Here is a 16,390-nt window from a genome sequence, read left to right on the forward strand (position 1 = left end):
GGTCCTTCCTACGCTGTGGGAAACCAGTAGTGAGTGTGTGCGAGGCAGTTAAAAGATGCTCGTCCACAGACAGAAACTCTTGGAGAATACATGAGGCTCCCCCGGGGGAACCTTTTTGGGAACGGAACTAGAGAGGCTGGAGCACCGTGATGGGCGTGCTTTGCCTTATTTATCCCTTTTTTTTTTTTTTTTGTAATTTGAGCCTTATGGATATTTAAATAATTATTTTAATTAATTGATTTTATTTTATTTGTCTGAAAGGCAGAGAGAGAGAGAGAGAGAGAGAGATCACCCATGTGCTGGTTAACAGCCCAAATGCCTGCAACAGCCAGCGCTGCCTCATGGTGGCAGGGATCCAAGCAACACCTGCTGCCTTCCAGGTTGGGCGTTAGTAGGAAGCTGGAATCCAGGGTGGAGTTGGAAGTAGAACCCAGGCTCTTCCATGTGCCACGTGGCTGCCCCAAAGCAGGTCTTAGCCAGTACACTACAGACCCGCCCCTAAATCATTATTAAGAAAAATGCATATGGTTGAAAACGGACTTTTGGATCTGAATATTATCTCTCTCTCAAGCTTGAATCAATTTTGGTTTCTCTGAGCTTGTTTTCCCACACATGTAAAGTGGGGATAATAGTGGTTCTGCTTTCATTTGGTTAAATGAGATAATAAAATGAGATCATCAATATAAAGTGCCAGCACCATAGTGAGCACAGGTCAACAAAGCATTAGCACTGATAATTAGTAGTTAGTAGGTGCAGTGGGTTAAGCTGCTGCCTGTGACGTCTGCATCCCATGTGGGTGCTGGTTCGAGTCCCCGCTGCTCCACTCCTAGCCAGCTTCCTGCTAATGGCCTGGGAAAGCAGCAAAAGCTGGTCCATGTGGGAGACCCAGAAGAAACTCCGGGATCCTTGCTTTGGCCCAGCCTTGGTTGTTGCAGCCATTTGGGGAGTGAACCAGTGAATGGAAGATATTCTCTCTCTCACTCTCGCTCTTGCTCTCTAACTCTGTCTTTCAGGTAAATAAATTTTGGGGGCCAACACTGTGGTATGGTAGGTTAAGCATCCGCCTGTGGCACCAGCATCCTATATGGATGCTGGTTCAAGTCCTGGCTGCTCCACTTCTGATCCAGCTCCCTGCTAATGGCCTGGGAAAGTAGCAAAAGATGCCCGAGTGTTTTGGTCCCTGCACCCACATGGGAGACCCGGAAGAAGCTCCTGGCTCCAGGAGCTTTGGATCGGCCCGGCTCTGGCCCTTGCGGCCATTTGGGGAGTGAACCAACGGGTGGAGGACTTCTCTCTCTCTCTCTCTCTCTCTCTCTCTCTCTGCCTCTCTGTAACTCTGCCTTTCAAGTAAATAAATAAATAGTTTAAATAATAATAATCATTATTTATAAGTAGGAAGTTAGATGGGCACACCCCCTGCAGGGAAGCCTCGCCTGGATGCACAGGGGTTTGTCAGGGAAGGAGCTGGCACTGCCTCTCTGCTCCTCGGCCAAACCCGGCTGCTAACAGGGCCCCTGGACGACCAAAGGGGCTGGCGGACGGGCCGGCCGGCGAGGACCGTCAGGGCGTCCCCACCCCGTGAGCTGGGGGTGCTTGACCCGAAGATTTGGGGGCCAGCCTCTCCCTTCTCTTCCGGCTCCCAGGCCCCTGCCAGGGCCCCTGAGGGGCACTCTCTGGGAAGTGAAGCTTCCAGGCAAGCAGCCCAAGTCTCAGAGGGAGGGGAGGCCTCGAGGAGTCCCAGGGGCCGGGCGGGGCGTCCCCAGGGCCCTCACAGGTTCCACCTCCCCCGTTCCTGTCCTTCAAGGACCCGGAGGCCAGACGGCCACGTTGAAGGTCGGAGGCTCGTGGGCGGCGCCCGCACATGCGAAGCCTGCCACCCACCGGGCGAGAGCGGTACTGCAGGCGCGGCGCCCGCCACGCCGGGCCCAGACCCTCTGCTGGAAATGCCGGCTGGGCGCCTCTCCCGCGCCCCGCGCCTAGGGTCCCGGCCCTCAGGGGGCTTACAGCCTGACGGGGATCTCTTGGTAGCAACTTGTTACTCTGCTTCTCGATGAAAGCCTTTGTTCTTATAACGCAAGTAACAGTTCTTTGGAAAATGGAATTAAAAGAGTTTATTTTCATGCAAAAAAATTTTAGAACCCAGGCATATATTTTTTCATAATATGCATTTTCCATCAACTTTTGTAAGACTTCCTCCTATATTCATGGCAGAATCCTTTGAAAAACAACAAATAATAATTTGCCATTTAAAAAAAAATATTTATTTGAAAGGCAGAACGAGAGAGAGAGATGGAGAGACAGAGAGAGGTCCACCATTCACTGGTTCACTCTCCAAATGGCCACAACAGCCAGTTTTGGGTCAGGCTGCAGCCAGGAGCCAGGAGGTCCACTTGGGTCTCCCAGGTGGGTGCAGGGGGGCCCAAGCACTTGGGCCATCTTCCATTCCTTTCCCAGGGAGCTGGATTGGAAGTGGAGCAGCCAGGACTTGAACAGGTGCTCTGACATGGGATGCCAGCACTGCAAATGACAGCTAACCCACTATGCCCCAATGCCCCAATGCCAGCATGTTCTACAATGGTGGAACATTTAAACAGAAATTATAGGTCAGACATCACACCTGTTAAACTGTGATTATAGTCCTTACAGTTTTTCTGTGCAGTTTTACAATCATGGAAGCATACGTGTTATAATATTTTGTAGCCTGCTATGTTGTTTCTAACAGCTTTGTTGAGATACAGTGTGTGGGGGGAGACAGATACCATCACATTCCAATAGACCTTTTCTCATGACGTACACCTGCTGTTTATTTTCTTCTTCTTTTGTAATTTTTTTTTTTTTTTTTTTTACAGGCAGAGTGGACAGTGAGAGAGAGAGACAGAGAGAAAGGTCTTCCTTTTTCCGTTGTTTCACCCCCCAAGTGGCTGCTGCATGCCCGGCGCAACGCGCTGGTCTGAAGGCAGGAGCCAGGTGCTTCTCCTGGTCTCCCATGGGGTGCAGGGCCCAAGCACTTGGGCCATCCTCCACTGCACTCCCTGGCCACAGCAGAGAGCTGGCCTGGAAGAGGAGCAACCGGGACAGAATCCGGCGCCCCGACCGGGACTAGAACCCGGAGTGCCAGCGCCGCAGGCGGAGGATTAGCCTAGTGAGCTACGGCAGCGCCGTCTTCTTTTGTAATTTTTTTTAAAGGCAGAGTGACAAAGAGAAAGAGACAGAGAGCTCTTGCTCTTGTTAATTCCCAAATGCTCACAACATCCAGGGCTGGGCCAGGCTGAAGCCAGGAGGCAGGAACTCTATGTGAGTCTCCCATGTGGGTGCAGGAGCCCAGGTCCTTGGATCATCCTCTGCTGCTTACCCAAGTGCATGAGCAGGGAGCTGGATGGGCAGCAGGACAGCCAAGACTCAAGCCAGCACTCCAGTACCTCCAGTACGGGATGCCGGCACTGCAGGCGGCGGCGGAACCCACTGCGCCCAAAACTGCCCGTTTGTTTTGAACTCAGCGTAGCAGTCAGTGACTAATAATAAGGACAGGATGCTACGTGCTTTGCCCACATCATCACATTCAGTCACCCCAACAAACCTAACAGGAGATGTTCTAATTTTCCTCATTCTACCGATGGAGAAACCGAGGCACAGAAAGGCGAAGCGCTTTGTGCGGCAGAAGCAGCAGTGCCAGGATGTGGGCGCAGCAAGGCCTGAGAATCTGCATCTTCACCGTTTTGCCATTCATTCTCCCGGCCAGGCTGCAAGGGAATTCAGGGGAGTCAGGAAGTAGAAATCTCTGGGAGCAGCGGAAATGGCTCAGCAGGTGTTGCTGCCGCCACCGCCACCGCCACCGCTAGCAATGCTGGCATCTATATGGGAGTCCCGGCTGCTCTGCTTCCGATCCAGCTCCCTGCTGACACGCTTGGGGAGGCAGTGGAAGATGGCCCAGGCGCTTGGGTCCCTGCCACCCACAAGCGGGGTGACTGGGATGGAGTTCTGGGCTCCCGGCTTCAACCTGGCTGTCACAGGCATTTGTGGGAGGGAACCGGTTGATGGAAGATCTCATTTTCTCTGTCTCTCCCTCTCTGTCACTTTGCTTTTCAAATAAATAAATCTTGCTTAAAGGTAAATAAAATATATATCAAGAGAAAAGGGCCCAGAGAGGTAAAGCAGATGGCCGCTGGTCCTCCCGTGGGAAGGGCGAGGCCAGGACTCAAACCCCAGTGGGGTGGGCATCTGCATCCATGCTCTGACCCTCACAGCTACACCACTCTGCCTGCCTTCTGGGACTGCCCCTCTCCTGACCACACCCAGCCTTCTGTGCAAACTACAGTCGGGGCTCTGTCCCCATGGTAAAGCTGACCACGGAAAACCTCAGACAAGATCCTGACTTGTCCCTGACTTTGTGGGTGAGTAGTGACTTAAATTTTTTTAAAAAAAGATTTATTTATTTATTTATTAGAAAGTCAGAGTTACACACAGAGAGATGGAGAAGCAGGGAGAGAGAGAGAAAGGTCTTCCACCCGTTGCTTCACTTCCCAATTGGCCACAATGGCTGGAGCTGTGCCGATCTGAAGCCAGGAGCCAGGAACTTTTTCTGGTCTCCCACGTGGGTGCAGCGGCTCAAAGACTTGGACCATCCTCTACTGTTTTCCCAGGCCCATATGGGATGCTGGCACTGCAGGCAGTGGCTTTACCCACTAAGACACAGCACCGGCCCTGGGTGGGTAGTGACTTAGATGTCACCTCCTTCAGGAAGCCTTCCTTGACTGCTCTCCAAAGTCCAACCAAATGCCCTTCTGCTCTGCCTCCGTAGACCCCAGTGCCTTTCCCCTTGGGGATGACAGTGCCGACAGTTCACAGTTACTGAGTGCTCACGTGCATCAGGCACTGCGCTAAGGCCACTTGCAGCATCGAAGCAGCATCTCGTAACTCAAACGTGCAAGCTTTGGGGTCAGACTTCTGGATCTGAGTCCTAGCTCCATCATTTAAGACTGTGAAACTTGAGCAAATGACCTGACCTTGTGGTTTCCTCAGCTGTAAAATGGGATAAGGATAGCCCCTATGACATGGTCTCCACCCATCGAGAGCATGTATTAAATGATCACACTGTGCTCCATAAATATGCACAATTAAAGTAATCAGAAATGCCAGGGGCCGGCATCGTGGCGCGGCGCAGTGCGCTGGCGTCCTGTATCGGAGGAGCGTTCCAGTCCCGGCAGTTCCAGCTCGGATTCGGCTTCCTGCTAATGCGACTGGGAAGCAGCAGGTGGTGGCTCAAGTACTTCGGTCCCTGCTACCCACGTGGGAGACCTGAATGGAGTTCCTGCTCCTGGCTTCAGCCTGGCCCAGCCCAGGCTGTTGCAGGTATCTGGGGAGTGAACCAGTGGATGGAAGCTCTCGTTCTCTTTCTCTCTCTCTCTCCTCCCCCCACTCACTCTCTCTCACTGTCACTGTGACACTCAAATAAATAAATATTTCTTTTTTTTTTTTTTCATTACAAAAAAGGACTTTATTTTGGAAAAATGACCTCTAGTTTATGGCAAGTTTTACTTTCAGAAATGAAACCACAGAACAACACAATCTGATTCAGTCTTAAAGGCTGGCGTGCTGAGTAAGGAATGTTCTTATTCTTCGTAGGAGCGCCTTCTTTACGCCGTCAGGTACCAGGGCTCTGCCTTTCGGGGTGACTTCAGCCTCCAAGTCATCAACAGTAACATGTTCTAGTCCTTTTTCCTTAATTACCTCTTATGCAAAATCAAAAAACAAATCATGTCGTTTAAAATCATTACCTTCCCAGTGTGCCTGCAATTGGTCCTTGCAGCCACATTTAGCTCTCAGCGCCTCTTTGAGGCATTCTCTTTCTCCAGTTTCGATCAAAAAAAAAAATTTTTTTTTTTTTGGACAGGCAGAGTTAGACAGTGAGAGAGAGAGAGACAGAGAGAAAGGTCTTCCTTCCGTTGGTTCACCCCCCAAATGGCCGCCATGGCTGGCACACTGCGCCGATCTGAAGCCGGGAGCCAGGTGCTTCCTCCTGGTCTCCCATGGGGTGCAGGGCCCAAGGACTTGGGCCATCCTCCACTGCCTTCCCGGGCCACAGCAGAGAGTTGGCCTGGAAGAGGAGCAACCGGGACAGAATCCGGTGCCCCAACCAGGACTAGAACCCAGTGTGCCGGCGCTGCAAGGCGGAGGATTAGCCAAGTGAGCCGCCGCGCCGGCCACGATCAATTTGTGGTTAATCGCTGCTCTCATCTGCGTGTCTTTGTTCATCTTGCCAACCTGGACATCAACATGTATTTTCAGATATAGAACACGGAGCATTTTCTTCTAAACCCTCTAGGTAAGCACCCTAACATGTTTAAGAGTCTATCAACAGCATCATCGTGGGCGAGGGCTGTCCCTTCCCAGCAACGAAATGGCCCTTGCGCTGACGACCCTTACCTACCACACTCTCGGGCTGCCCGGATTTAGACCCTCAGTAGCTCAGGCACTGAGGCACACAGAAAGCTAGAACACACATTTCTGGGGCAGGGTCTCAGTATTTATTCATTTTAACATCAGAGTCACTCACACACACACACATACACACACCCACACACATACAGGTCTTCCATCTGCTGGTTCACTCCCTAAATGGCCACAGGTTTATCCAAAACCAATAGCCAGGAGATTCCCCCAGATCTCCCACATGGGTGCAGGAACCCAAGGGCTTGGACCAAACCATATCGGAGAGCTGTATTGAGAGGAATAGCCGGCGCCGCGGCTCACTAGGCTAATCCTCCGCCTAGCGGCGCTGGCACACCGGGTTCTAGTCCCGGTTGGGGCGCCGGATTCTGTCCCGGTTGCCCCTCTTCCAGGCCAGCTCTCTGCTGTGGCCAGGGAGTGCAGTGGAGGATGGCCCAAGTGCTTGGGCCCTGCACCCCATGGGAGACCAGGAGAAGCACCTGGCTCCTGGCTCCTGCCATCGGATCAGCGCGGTGCGCCGGCCGCAGCATGCCGGCCGCGGCGGCCATTGGAGGGTGAACCAACGGCAAAGGAAGACCTTTCTCTCTGTCTCTCTCTCTCTCACTGTCCACTCTGCCTGTCAAAAAAAAAAAAAAAAAGAGAAATAGCCGGACACAGGACACGAACCAGCATCCACATGGGATGCCATACCACAAGCGGCCACTTTATCCACTACGCCACAGTGCCAGGTCCCCATAAATAAATCTTTAAAAAAAAAAAAAAAAACACCAGCTATCTCCTAGGAGTGTTATAATGACTAAATTAGTACCAGTGATGGGCCACTACATAGTAAGTGCTTAATACATGACAGCTAGTATCTATCACTCTGTTAATTCCCTGGGATACCGCCAGTTTACACCTGAGACTCTAAGAGGTGACTGGACTCACCCACGATTATGTAGCTAAGCAGCAGGCCTGGGATTTGAACTTGATACCAAGACCCACGCTGTCCTGCCTCCCTACTGCAGACCCCACCAAACAGTTGTACTAACTCGCTTGCTTGTCAATGCCTCCCTCTAGAACGGGTGTTCCATAAGGACTACTTCTGTGGCCCCAACCCAAGCCTGGGGGAGGGGGGGACCTTATCCGAATGCATCGCAGACGCTGAGCAGCGCAGACAAGCTACACAGAGGACCGAGGTGCTGCTGCCCACGCACCCTCTTCTCCAACACCCCCAGCCTGCTGAGAAGAGGCCTCAGTGGGGGTGGAGGGCCCGTATTTGCTGCAGCAATGAAGACCCTGCTCTGGCAACCTGCATCGTGTCCTGGAGGGCTTGGGTTCAAGTCCCAGCTCTGCCCCCAACTCCAGCTTCCTGTTAATTACACTCTGGGAGGCAGCAGGTGATGGCTCAACTACTCGGTTCCTGCCACCGACGTGGGAGACCCCAGTGAGGCTTCAGCCCCAGCTGCTGTGAACATCGGGAGAGTGAACCAGAAAACGGAAGAATTCTGTGTCTCTTTGCCTTTCAAAAGATAATAAAATGTTGAAAAGAAAAGAATGCCTCAGTGCTTGTCCTAGGATTAGGCTCTTGACAGATAAATATTTATTGGTTTGGGAACTAAAGGTGCTCTTGGCACAGAGCAGGCCCCAGATAAGATTTCCCCTAAGCAGGCCCGGCCTTGGCTAGGCAACCTCCCCCAGCCTCGTCCCCACGCCTGCCCCACCACCAGCAGCTGTCCCAGGGGCGGGCAGAGGTGCTCACTGGCCAGCTCCCTGTGACAAGGACAGAAGGCGTCAGAGAGAGCCTGGTGGCCTCCGCGTGAGGGTAAACATCACCAGCTGCTGGGGAGGAGGGTGACTTCAAACCCAGGCCTGTCTGGCCATGGCCTTGGGGAGACTCCCAGCACGGAGAGGCCTGGTATCCCAGGTGGTGGTGGGGGCAGGAGCGGGCGTCACAGGGACAGGCAGCACATGAGGAGCTGCCCCCAGCACTCCGAGGACACATGGTATACACCCGCTGCAAGGGTGATGTGAACTACTTTTGCTTTCCAAGCTCACTGAAGTCCAACCGGAAGCAGAAGCTCCTCTTCTGGCTAATCCCTGAGCTGAGCAGGGCAGCAGGTCCGTGCGAGTGCGACAGCGTCACCTCCTGCCGATAGAATCATTCTTCCTAAACGCGAGCCTGTATGGCTTTGAGGGTCACAGAACTGGCTGCAGTCCACCGCGGCCTGGGTCCACCCCTTGCCCAGAGCTGTGGGGCCTTGGGCGATTTCCTGCATGGCTCGTCAGAGAAATGGGGAGAGCAGTCTGCACTTCCCAGGTGGCTGGGGTTAACGCATACTCCATGGGTGTCTGCCATGCGCCAAGCGCCGGGATCACACGGTGAACCAAGTGGTCCCTTCCCCCAGAGGCGCTCGGTGGGGGACGGTAGATGACGACCCCATACGTATTTCACATGGCAGACGGTGAGAAGTGCACTGCAGACGGGTCTCCCACATGGGTGTAGGGACCCAAGAACTTGGGCCATTTTCTGCTGATTTCTCAGGCACATTGGCAGGCACCTGGATCAGAATGGAGTATCTGGGACTCAAACTGGCACCCACATGAGATGCTGGCGCTGTAGGCTCTGGCTTTAATGCACTGCGCCACAACACTGGACACGATGGCTTCTAAGCAGAGATCTGAGTGGAATAAGGGAGCAATCCGTGGGGCTATCTGTGAGAAAATACTTCCAGGCAGAGACATGAGCATGTGCAAATGTCCTGAGGCGAGAGTGCGCTTGGTGTGTTCAAGGAAAAGCAAAGAGGCCAGTGCAGCTGGATAAAGGGGGGCGGGATGGTGGTGGGAGAGATGCAGAGAGGGGTTAGGGGAAGGTTGTGTAGGGCCTCAGAGCCCCGTGTAAGGACCCAGGGTAAACTCTGAGTGACAGGGGAGGGTTTTGAGCAGAGAGTGATCTGACTTAAGGCTCTCCCTGCCTGTCATGTAGAGACCAGACTGTAGGGGGCGGGCAGCAGGGAGACAGGTTAGGAGGTGCTTACAGTCGTCCTGGTGGGACATGAGGATACCTCTGACCAAGCTGGCAGCGGCAGGTGGTAAGAAGTGGCTGGGCTTTTTCACCAAGAAGGTGCTGACAGCGAGGAAGGAGGCTCCTGCCCCTCCCAATGCCGAAGGCCAAGCAAAGGCTTTGAGGCCAAGAAGGCAGTGCTGAAGTATCCACAGCCCCCCCCCCACACACGCGCACACACACGCACACAAATCCACGTGTCACCCATGTTCCAGTGGCCCAGGGCACTACGCCTCCGTCCGCAGCGCAGACATTCCTGAGAAGAGCGCCCCCAGGAGACACAAGCTTGCCCACTGCGCCATCGTCAGGTCCCCCCAGCACTGAGTCTGCCAGCAGGCGACAGAAGACCAAGGCCAGCGAGCAGCGGATGCAGCAGGCTGTGAAGGAACCTCTGTGACACTGACATGCCCAACGTGAACACCTGAGCAGAGCAGGCGTGGCGGGGAGCAGGTGCTCCTGATGATGACGCCTCGGATGTCACCAAGAAAACTGGGGTCACCTAAACTGAGTCCAGCTGGCTAATCGAAGTACCTGTTTTCACCATCAAAAAATAAAAAAAATAAAAAAGAAGTGGTCAGGTGCTGAACGCATCTGAGGGAACAGCTGGCAGGATTCGTTGATGAGCTGGACGCACCGAGTCCAAGGTGGCACCAGAGTGTCTGACCTGGGGAAAGGGGTGGGCATTTACTGAGGCGGGGAGGACAATTTAAGTGCCCAGCACAGACATGGACACTAAATAAGTGCTCAATAAATACTAGATATTGTGACGGATGTTGTGGTGTAGCAAGTGAAGCTTGGCACATCCACATTCCACATCCGAATGCCTGGTTGAACCCCAGCCACTCTGAGCCAGCTGCCAGATAATGCACCTGGGGACAGTGGATGATGGTCCAAGCACCTAGGTCCCTGCCACCCACACGGGAGACCCACATGGAGTTCCAGGCTCCTGGCTTCAGCCTGGACCAGCCCTGGCTCTTGCAACCATTTCGGGAGCAACCCAGTGGATGGAAGATCTTTCTGCCTCTTCTCTTTCTCTGTCATTCTGCCTCTCAAATGAATAAACAGATAAATAACTCTTTTAAAAAATTGTTATTTTTTGTAGTGCTAATTGTGGTTTTCTTGTCTCTTAAATTCAGTCACCCAAGACTTTGCATACGCTGAGCATACCTGCCAATAGCATCCATGCTAGAGCCAGTGCTGTGGCACAGCAGGTTGAGCCTCCACTTGCAGTGCTAGCATCCCCAAATGGGCACCAGTTGGAGTCCCGGCTGCTCCACTTCTGATCCAGCTCCTTGCTGGTGCACTTGGGAAAGCAGCAGAGGACAGTCTAAGTCCTTGGGCCCCTGCACCCATGTGGGACACCTGGAAGAAGCTCCTGGCTCCGGATTGGCCCAGCTCTGGCCATTGTGGCCATTTGGGGAATAAACTGTCAGATAGAAGATCTCTCTCTCTCTCTCTCTCAAAAATAAAAATAAAATAAAGTGAATCACAGTCCGGCACGTGACAGCCAGAATCTCTACACAGCAGTCACACCTGCAAGGTGTATGGAGTCCTGCGAGAACAGGAACACTGGTTGAATTCTTCCCATATTCTAAGCATTTGGTATTTCTTAGTCATCTCTTCGTCACCAGAAGGCAAGCTGTGTGACAGAGACAGCGAACACGGTGGCTCTGTGGACTACTGCCCACCCCTGGCACACGGAAGGCACCGTGTTAAACAAATTGCCGTTGTTACAGATGGAAGTTGAGTAACTTCCCAAGGTGGAGCTGGGTGTTAACAACTATTTGCTGGGTGAAGTGATGCGCGCATGCGTGTTACAGTCCCATGCACTGGAGAGGCAGCCGCATAGCGGAGAGCGGTGGCACGCCCGAGATCCGGACCCAGGACTTGCTGATCCTTGAGTTGGCCCTTCCTGTGGCCACACGGTGGGGCCTCACACACCTCTGGCTGTGCTTACAGATGCTTAGGGATTTTATGTTTCTGATTACACCACGAAGTGTAAAAACGTGGGCTACGCAGGGAGAGACTGAAGGCTAGACCAGATTATGAAGCACTAGAAAGACGAGCCCCAATTTTTTGAAGATTGTTGTTTATTTGAAAGGCAGAGAGACAGGGGAGAGAGAGAGAGAGAGAGAGAGAGAGAGAGGGAGAGAACCTCCTACCTACCAGTTCAATCCCCAAGTGCCTGCAACAGCTGGAGCTGGGTCAGGACCTGGGAACTCCATCTAAGTCTCCCACACCGGGGGGGGGGGGGGGGGGCGGCGGATCGAGTACTTGAGCCGGCACTGCTGCCTCCCAGGGGTGCTGTGGCGGGAGCTGGAGTCGCAGTGGAGCTGGAACTCGGACCCAAGCACTCCTACTGGGGATGCAGTGGCCCAAGTGGCGTCTTCACTGCTGGCCACACGTCCGCCTCTGATCCCCAATTTTCGTCTTCATGAAACTGTATGACCTTGAGGCGTTCACTTCTTATAACTTCCCCAAAGTCACAGAGCTTGTAAGGGGACGAGATGTGAGCCCAGTCTTCCCACACGAGGGCCCCTGTTTGTTCTACCTGACGCAGCACAAGGAGTCTTGGGGGTCTTCAGATATACTTCCCGGTCACTCCTTCCCCCACATTGCTAAACTGTGTGTTCACTCACAGAGGCATTTTGGGGGAAAGGGATTCAAAGCTTTCATTACATTTTTCTTTTTTATACATATTAACATTACAAACAAGGAATATGCACTTCACTGTTGTAGCTTGATGACCTTCCCTCATTTATAAAATTATTTATTTATTTATTGGAAAGGCAGAGTTACAGCAAGAAGAGAAGAGACAGAGATCTTCCATCTGCTGGTTCACTCCCCAAATGGTCGCAATAGCCAGGGCTGGGCTGGGCCAAAGCCAGGAGCTTCTTCTGGATCTCCCACGTGGGTGGCAGGGACCCAAGCATATGGGCCATCTTCTGCCGCTTTCCCAGGCATATTAGCAGGGACCTGTATCAAAAGTGGAGGGCCCAGGGGGCTGGGGCTGTGGCGTAGCAGGTAAAGCCACCACCTGCAGTGCCGGCATCCCATATGGGCACTGGTTCAAGACTGGCTGCTCCACTTCTGATCCAGCTCTCTGCTTTGGCTTGGGAAAATAGTAGAAGATGGCTCAAGTGCTTGAGCCCCTGCACCTACATGGGAGACCCGGAAGAAGCTCCTGGCTCCTGGCTTTGGGTTGACCTAGCTCAGCTGTTGCAGCCATTTGGGGAGTGAACCAGTGGATGGAAGATCTCTCTCTCTCTCTCTGCCTCTGCCTCTCTGTAACTCTGCCTTTCAGATAAATAAATAAATCTTTAAAAAGAAAAAAAAAGTGGAGAGCCGGCTGAAAGAAGTAGGGGTATGAATTGTGTAGACAACACTTAACAGATACCAGAATTCCAGGGGAGAGAAATCCAGGTGACCAGAGGCCAAAAGGTGAGGCTGTTGAGCCAGGATTAGAATCCAGATCTTCTGGCACCAATTCCAGGGCTCCTACTGGCTCCAGCTGTCATTCATTCATTCATTCACTCATGCAGCACGCGGTACGGGCCAGGCACGGCTCCAGACATCGCCGTTCATAGATTATGCCGAGAATGCTGCAGTGGCAAACTCCCGGCATCACAGAATGTAAGAACAAAATGATGACGACGATGACGTCAGGTGCCACGAAAAACAACGCAGAGGACGGCGAGGAAGGGAAGCGGCGCTTCAGACGGGGTGGTTCCTGCTGAGACCTTCCAGCGTCGTCCAGGGACTCCAAGGCAGCGAGTGGGGACCGCAGGGAGACCCGGCGCACACGCATGCGCACAAAGGGAAGGCGCGGCTCGCAGCGGGGGTGCCGGCATCACGCTCTTCCTATCTCGGTGTCCCCATTTCTCCCTGTGGATTTTGGCAAGGACTCGGTCGCTCTGGGTGACAGTGCGCAGACTCCTTGGTGCCTGTTGATGCGCGTGAGCCGTCACCCAATAGGAACTTCTTTTTGAGGTTGTGGTCCCACCCACCCACCCCCAGCCCTTTTCCTACTTCCGCTTCCGGCGCTCGGGCGGTCCAGGAGGAAAATGGCGGCGGCAGCTTGGTCCAGGGTTTCTCGGCTTCTAGGTCGGTCCCGCCTCCAGGTGGGGCGGCCTATGTCGAGCGGCGCGCACGGCGAGGAGGGCTCAGGTACTGGGGCTAGCTAGGGTCGGGGCGGGTCTCGGCCTCATTCAGTCGAGGCCGGACGGGACCATGACCTTGGCTGGAGGCCTTGGGGAAGGAGCGTGCGAGGCGGCCGACCCCCGGCCCTGCCGGGGCTGAGCGGCTGTGGCCCCTCCGCAGCTCGCATGTGGAAGGCCCTCACCTACTTCGTCGCGCTCCCCGGCGTGGGCGTGAGCATGCTGAATGTCTACCTGAAGTCGCACCACGAAGAGCACGAGAGACCCGAGTTCATCGCCTACCCCCATCTCCGCATCAGGTCCAAGGTACGCCCCTGCAGCCTCTCCAGGCACCCCGCTTTCGTTCTGAAATCCAGGCCGAGTTCCCTGATAATCATTTCCAGGGGGCTTTGTGGAAGACCCCTTGTGTGTACGATTTTAAGAGCTTTTGCGACAAAGCCGTATTTGCACGAACTCTAATGCAGCGGCCTCGTACGTGCCCTCCTAGTCCAAGCTCTTCCTGTGCCGGGCGTGTGCCTCAAGGTCACGCACTGTGTCCCTTTGCCTGGGTCCTCCACCTCCTGCCTTTTGGAGCGGCGTCCCTCGTATAAAACCTGAGGTTTGGGAATCCCTTCCAGAACGGGAGAGTCGGCGGTTGAGCCGACCCGAGCAGCTGGCGGGTCCTGATGGCTTCCTCTTCTCCGCCTGTTCCTGTCTTCTCTCCCGCTTTGCCCTCCGACTGTCGGTACGGATGTTAAGGTCGTTTGTGGTTCAGCGCTTGCTGTGTTTTACACGAGGGCCTCTCTGCCTCTGTAACTGTTACATCGCTCATCGCTTCTGTAGCACTGGTCTCGTAGAACCTTAACCTGGACTCTGGGAGTTCTGAGTCTTTGAGCCCCACCTCCACCCTGGTACGGTAGAGTTAGAAGCTGCACAGCAAGGTTTTTCAACAGTATTGACGTTTTGTGCCGTTTACGATGTTTTGCGGAGTCCCTGGCTCCTGCCCGCTAGGTGGCAGTAGTGTCTTGCCCCCAGCCCCCCGCCCAATGTCTGCAAATAGGCGCAGGGGCCCCTGGGTTGGAGACCATGGTCCTAATGCTCTTCAGAGGGGATGGACAAACTACGTGGGGGTTGGATGCAGTTTCCCAGTCCGTAGATCGTTTCAGGTCTGGGATGGAGCCCGGGAATCTGCATTTAAATAAGCTTAAGCATCTCCTCCCCTGTACCCACCGCACCATTCTGATTCGGGTGGTTTGAGGATTATACTTTCATAAACAGCACTAGTTACCAGGGAGAGGCCTAAGAGTGACTAACTTGAGCTTGCTTTTCCCGCTGTCTGCGTTAAGAAGGGCCTCTTTGGTGGCTATTTAAGAGCTTCCTTAAATTGTGGGAAGGCTGTGGTCGCTCCGACAGCGCATGTGCTAAAATTGGAACAACACAGAAGGTTAGCATGGCCCCTGCGCAAGGATGACATGCAAATTCTTGAAGTGTGGCATATTTTTACTTAAACACTGACCAGTAAATAGAATTGGGCAGTCGTTCGAGTTATTTACACTCGACGCACTCAGCCTCTCCGTCCCTCAAGTGTGCTGCTATGGAAAACAGCAGAATCACTTGCTGCTATGAGAAGGAGCGACCACCACTTGCACTGTGTGAAAACATAACAAGCAAATGATGGCGCGCTCTCAAGTTTACGGAGTGGAGTCCACCATTAGATGTCAAAATAAAATAGATTTTAAAAAATTATGGGAGGCCGGCGCCGCGGCTCACTAGGCTAATCCTCCGCCTAGCGGCGCCGGCACACCGGGTTCTAGTCCCGGTCGGGGCGCCGGATTCTGTCCCGGTTGCCCCTCTTCCAGGCCAGCCCTCTGCTGTGGCCAGGGAGTGCAGTGGAGGATGGCCCAGGTGCTTGGGCCCTGCACCCCATGGGAGACCAGGAAAAGCACCTGGCTCCTGGCTCCTGCCATCGGATCAGCGCGGTGCGCCGGCCGCAGCGCGCCGGCCGCGGCGGCCATTGGAGGGTGAACCAACGGCAAAAGGAAGACCTTTCTCTCTGTCTCTCTCTCTCACTGTCCACTCTGCCTGTCAAAAAAAAAAAAAAAAAAATTATGGGAAAGCTGAAGTATGCCAGTAGCTAACAGACTAATCTACATGTTACATTTATGTCTGATCTGTCACTGTTAAGTGTTCTTGTGAACTGTTTTCTGGAGTTAATCTCACTGACATCTTCACTCCACAGCCCTTTCCCTGGGGAGATGGGAACCATACTCTGTTCCATAACCCTCATGTGAATCCACTTCCAACTGGCTACGAAGATGAATGACGAGAACCTGGACCCTCACAGGCACCGGGGACCACCACTCTGCATGCGGACCACAGAAGTCTATGGGACCTTAAGCTCACCTTCCTTACTTGTATCAAATGATGACCATTATACTGATCTTCCATCTCTTTGCTTACGGCAGGAGATGGCTTAAATAAATAACTTAAACGTAAGATTGGCTGTGAGTTGACTTGCATTCTTCAGTATGTTTTTCTTTTCTTTTTTTTAAATTTATTTGAAAAGAGTTACAGAGAGAGAAAGAATCTTCATTCTGCTGGTTCACTCCCCAAATGACTCCAGTGGCCAGAGCTGAGCTGAGCTGAGTCAGGAGCTTCTTCCGGGTCTCCCACCTGGGTGCAGGAGCCCAAAGACTTGGCCATCTTCCAGTGCTTTCCCAGACCACAGCAGAGAGCTGGATTGGAAGAGCAGCAGCCAGGACTC

The 16,390-nt window shown here is 53.4% G+C and overlaps 2 protein-coding genes and 1 non-coding gene across 4 annotated transcripts; 2 read left to right on the top strand and 1 right to left on the bottom strand.

Annotated features, from left to right (window-relative positions):
- Positions 1-5,577: 5,577 nt before the first annotated feature.
- On the bottom strand, positions 5,578-6,261 carry LOC103351759 (transcription and mRNA export factor ENY2-like). Its single transcript, XM_089323285.1, has 3 exons — positions 6,211-6,261; positions 5,775-5,862; positions 5,578-5,729 (listed from the first exon to the last, which is right to left on the bottom strand). The coding sequence occupies exons 1-3, from the start codon at positions 6,250-6,252 to the stop codon at positions 5,578-5,580; spliced, it is 282 nt and encodes a 93-aa protein (XP_089179411.1). The 5' UTR covers positions 6,253-6,261.
- Positions 6,262-13,519: 7,258 nt separating this feature from the next.
- On the top strand, positions 13,520-16,122 carry COX6A1 (cytochrome c oxidase subunit 6A1). Of its 2 annotated transcripts, XR_016226947.1 has the most exons (4): positions 13,537-13,657; positions 13,811-13,953; positions 14,265-14,371; positions 15,866-16,122. XR_016226947.1 is itself a non-coding variant. In NM_001170883.3 (3 exon segments), coding segments are annotated over 3 exon segments (330 nt in total). In that variant the 5' UTR covers positions 13,520-13,554; the 3' UTR covers positions 15,950-16,113.
- On the top strand, positions 15,024-15,128 carry LOC127484773 (U6 spliceosomal RNA). Its single transcript, XR_007911983.3, has one exon. It is a non-coding gene; the product is annotated as a U6 spliceosomal RNA (small nuclear RNA).
- Positions 16,123-16,390: the final 268 nt, after the last annotated feature.

Source organism: Oryctolagus cuniculus, chromosome 21 (assembly GCF_051225735.1).
Source record: "Oryctolagus cuniculus isolate XC-2025 breed Fujian yellow rabbit chromosome 21, ASM5122573v1, whole genome shotgun sequence".
Classification (NCBI taxonomy): Eukaryota; Metazoa; Chordata; class Mammalia; order Lagomorpha; family Leporidae; genus Oryctolagus; species Oryctolagus cuniculus.